A 4,364-nucleotide genomic window follows, 5' to 3' on the forward strand; every position below is an offset into this window, starting at 1 on the left:
TCTTTGTACTCCCCCCCCCCCCCCCTTTCAAGGCCTGGTCCTTGAGGGCTCATCTAAATGGGTGCTGACGCATAGAACCGTCTACAATGATAGAAACGTTCTCTTTTGCACTGCCGAGAGGGTAGCAGGAGCCACGTGGTTATCAAACACGTGAAATGTGGCTAGCATGACAGAGGAGTTAAATTTTAAATTTCATTTAGGGGCACCTGGGTGGCTTGGTCGGTTCAGTGTGCGACTTCAGCTCAGGTCATGATCTCACAGTTCGTGAATTCGAGCCCTGTGTCGGGCTCTGTGCTGACAGCTCAGAGCCTGGAGCCTGCTTTGGATTCCGTGCCTCCCTCTCTCTCTGCCCCTCCCCTGCTCAACGCCCTCCCCTGTGTTTCTCTCAAATAAACATTAAAATAAATTTTTTTAAGATTTCATTTAATTTGAATTAATTTAAGTTTAAACGAGCATGTGTGGCTATTGGCTACTACACTGGGCAGCACAGATCTATCTAGACCAGCAATATACTTCCAACGTCATCACCCTCAAAGACCTCTCTTTCTTCCTGCTCCACCATGATCCCCATGTTTTAAAAATGTGCCTGTTGAACAAATTGCATAGGTTAAATAATAATAAGTGCATTTCCTTATTTTCATTCATCAAAATACCTGTATAATAGTTAGCGTCTCCTCCCCATGAACCCACTAGAATTTTACGAGATGGTATAATTCTAGCCTAAATCAAAGAAATGCTACGTTGCAGCCAGCCTGTGTCATGCCGGGTTGTGGGCAAATGTGTAATTTTTCTCAGGTTTTGGGGAATGTTGAAAACAGTTCAGTGAAAGGTATCTTCTCTATGTTTATGGATCCCTTGAGAAATTCCAGTCCCACCAAGGGGATCACTGGTGGAGTCCTCTTGAGGGTGCCCTGAAGCCCAGAGGGGCCAGGGACTTGCCCACATCCACGCAGTCAGTCTGTATTGCCCAGCAGGGCTGGACAGTCAGGGTCCCTATCTGTCCCGGGGGCCCCTGGGTAAAGGCAGAGGTAAAAGTGAAGGCGGCCCTGATTCTCATGGAGTTTCGGGCCCCGTGTGTCAAGGTGGCGTGTGCCACAGGAAGGCAGCCAGCAGAACGCCCCTGAACAGCCAGGCAGACCAGATTCTTCTCCAGATCTCCTTCCCTCAGGCTGAACCCCACCTGGGAGGCCCCCCAGTCCCGGCCCCACACACCGTGCTAGTTGTGTGACCTTGGGCCAGTGACAGCCTTTCAGAGTCGCCAAATCCTTGATGATAAAATAAGGGCAGAAATTCCTAACTCCTGCTGTCATCTGAGATAGCCTTTTCGATGGAACGTGTGCCAAGCACCAAAGGGACAGAGAGAGAGAGAGAGAGAGAGAGAAGGGACTTTGGGCCGCATATAGCTGGTGGGTCTATTACAAAATTTCTTTAAGCCTCAGTCTCCTCACCTGTAAAACAGAACAGTAGCGTCCTGCTAGGCTGGGGGTGGGGCTCCCACTCTGTTCTCTGACAGGTGCTTGGCCCCGTGTCGGACCCCCAGAAGGTGCTCAGGAAATGCCAGTTTTTCTCCTTCTTCCCCTCCTTGTCTCCTATGCCAGCGTCCTCTCCTCTGGGACATGCGCACTGGGGCGCAGGCTTCTGCTTGTCCTAATGCCCTCCCCTGCAGGTGGGCCACATGGCTGGCTGCTGTCCAGGCTCACCACTGACCATGGGCTCTCTCCCCTCAGGGCCCTGATGGGCAGCAAGGACTTCCAGGAGCCAGAGGGATGCCAGTGAGTACAGTGCCTCAGGGCAGCAGGAAGCCCCAGCAGGTCTCACCTCTACACCCCTATCTACTCATCTCGCTGTGTTTCTTCCCTGCAGGGTGAAAAGGGACCTCAGGGAGAGAAGGTAAGTCCCAAGGCCCTGTGGCCAATACTGTGGAGAAATTAACAACCCCTATAGTCCCGCCCCCCCACCTCCTGCAGGGGAACATATGCACATGGTGGTGGCCCGGAGGACAGGAGCTGAGGAGTCATTCTGATCTCCTTGATACCACCAGCTCCCCGGTTCTAGGACGCAGGGGCCGGAAACACTTCTCATTTCACCTGGTTGCTAGCCCAGGGCTCAGCCAGGATCCCAGGAGACCCAGAGAGTTCCAAGGCCCCCAGGGGGGCAGCTGCATGCTCAGACAGGGCCCGAGGCAGAGGCAGAGGAGCTGGTGGTGAGAGGGCAGAGATGTGGGCACCGGAGAGAAGGACACAGAAGGTGGGCCAGGCCAAGCTGTGAGCATCCCGGACGCAGAGCATCTGTGCACCTGCAGGCGCTGCTGCACCACGACCAACGGCAGTAGCAGCAGCACTTAGCGCTCGGGGGCTGAGTGCTTCCCGTGTGGCAGGAACTCTGTATAAATCCGTCCAATCCATCCTCCTGATGGCCTATGCGTTTGGTGCTATCATGCCCATTTTACAGATGAGAAGACTGAGAATTGAGAGGGTGCCCAGGGGCACAGTCGTAAGAGGCAGATCCTGGATTTAAATCCTGGCCTCTCCATCTTAGAGCCTGTGCTGCCTCCTGGATGTTGGTTTCCAGAAGGTCCTCCACCCTTGCCCCCCCTCTGACAAAGACTCTTGTCTTTTCAGGGCGAGCCAGGGGAGTGCTCCTGCCCTTCTCGAGGGGACCCCATCTTCTCTGGCATGCCGGTAAGTGGTGCTGAGAGCTCTCCCCCCCAGCCGGGGGAGAGGCCTGGCTTCCTGCGTTGGCTCAACATTGCCAGGGCCCCGCAGGGCTTTGCGCCTCAGCCAGCTGCCTCCCCACGCAGCCCTGCGCTTGGTGTGGACATTGCCTATAACCTCTCCCTTCTTTTGCAACCCCCCCCCACTCCCACCCAGGGTGCTCCGGGACTTTGGATGGGCAGCGCCTGGCAGCCGGGCCCGCAGGTGTGTGTCGCTTGTCTCCTCTGTCTTCTCCACTTGTCCGCCAGCGCCCTGCGGCTTGTCCACCCTGATGCCGCCGCCCCCAGCGGTGGGGCAGAGGTTTCTTTCGGGTCTGATTCCTTCTCCTCTCCCTCAGGGCCCCCCGGGTGCTCCTGGACCACCTGGACCCCCTGGGATGCCGGGGCTTCAGGTAAAGGGGGAGAAGAGAATGGGAGTTTGGGAGGCAGGGTGGCGGGTGGCAGGGCTCGGGCTCCGTGCAGGCCCCTGAGTGTGCTGTACCCCCGCCCAACACCTACGCGTGCCATCCTCACTCCTCTGCATTCCTGCTCCCCAGGGCGGTGTGGGGGGCGAGGCTCTGATCCCGTAGGCCAGGCTGCGGGCAGTCCCAGCCCTTTCTTGAGCAGGGAATGCCCTGCTGTGTGCTGGCCTGGCCACGCTATGGACACCCGGGCCAGCCTCAGGCCTTGGTCGGCTGTCCGGAACTCAGGATCTGGGTCAGATAATCCTGCGCACTGGTGTGGAGCTCCCCTGTTTTGGAACGGTGTCCAGCATTCATTCATGCAACAAATATTTTTGCCCCTCTGCTGTTTTCCAGATACTATTTTAGGTGCTGGGGCTATAGCAGTGGGCAAAAATATAAAACCCCTTTCCTCTCAGAGGGTGCATTCTAGTGGGAGAGACAGACAATAAGCAAGATAAAAATAAAATATAGTATGTTAAAAAGTGATATGTGCTAAGGAGAGAGAGAAAGCAGGGAGTGGGGTCAGAAAATGGGAGGAGGGCATGGAAGATGTCGGAGACGCGTGTTGGAAGGAATCTAGACTGAGCGGAAATGAGTGAGTGAGCTCGTTCCTGATAGCGGAAAGCAGCAGGTGCAAAGGCTCGGAGGCGGGACCATGCCTGACAGTTGCACGGAGGCCAGAGACAGTGAGGGGAGAGCAGTGGGAGTGGAGATCCGTGCGGCACTGCGATGAGGGCGTGCATTCCAGAGCCAATGAACCTGACCTTGAAAGCCAGCCCTGCTCTGTGCTAGTCGCGTGATGCTGAGCAAGTTCCTTACCCTTTCTGTGTCTCAGTTCCTTCATCCGTTAAGTGGAGATCATTACAGCAAGCACCTCATGGGGCTTTTGTGAATTTTAAACAAGTTAATGCATGCGAAACGTGTAGAACCATGCCTCACACATACTAAATGCTCAGAACGCTTTAGCCATCATTAAGGACCATGACTCCTCTTATTATTTTACGTCCGCACTCTCATTTGAGTCTTACATCAACTCCAACAGGCGGGTGGTGTTATCACCAAGTCACAGCTAGGCAGATAGGCTCCGAGAGGTGAAGTATCTTGTCTGAGGTCAGCCAGCTAGGAATCGGCCACCCTGGACTGGGCTTCCCAGTGGAGAGCATTTTTTGCATCTTCCAAATTCCCCCCCCCCCCCCCCCCCCCCCCCC

At 55.3% G+C, this 4,364-nt stretch overlaps 1 protein-coding gene across 4 annotated transcripts in view; it reads left to right on the forward strand.

The window, feature by feature from the left end:
* Window positions 1–4,364, forward strand: part of COL16A1 (collagen type XVI alpha 1 chain) — a 47,354-nt gene that overhangs the window by 18,969 nt on the left and 24,021 nt on the right. For 3 of the 4 annotated variants that reach the window (XM_077763539.1, XM_077763540.1, XM_077763542.1), the window contains 5 exons: window positions 1,728–1,772; window positions 1,864–1,890; window positions 2,622–2,681; window positions 2,871–2,918; window positions 3,052–3,105. In XM_077763539.1, coding sequence (XP_077619665.1) covers window positions 1,728–1,772; window positions 1,864–1,890; window positions 2,622–2,681; window positions 2,871–2,918; window positions 3,052–3,105 — 234 coding nt within the window. The remainder of the gene's footprint in view (window positions 1–1,727; window positions 1,773–1,863; window positions 1,891–2,621; window positions 2,682–2,870; window positions 2,919–3,051; window positions 3,106–4,364) is intronic. The other variant, XM_077763541.1, reaches the window with a different exon arrangement.

This window comes from Crocuta crocuta, unplaced genomic scaffold (assembly GCF_008692635.1).
Source record: "Crocuta crocuta isolate KB4526 unplaced genomic scaffold, BGI_CrCroc_1.0 scaffold214, whole genome shotgun sequence".
NCBI classification, from domain to species: Eukaryota; Metazoa; Chordata; class Mammalia; order Carnivora; family Hyaenidae; genus Crocuta; species Crocuta crocuta.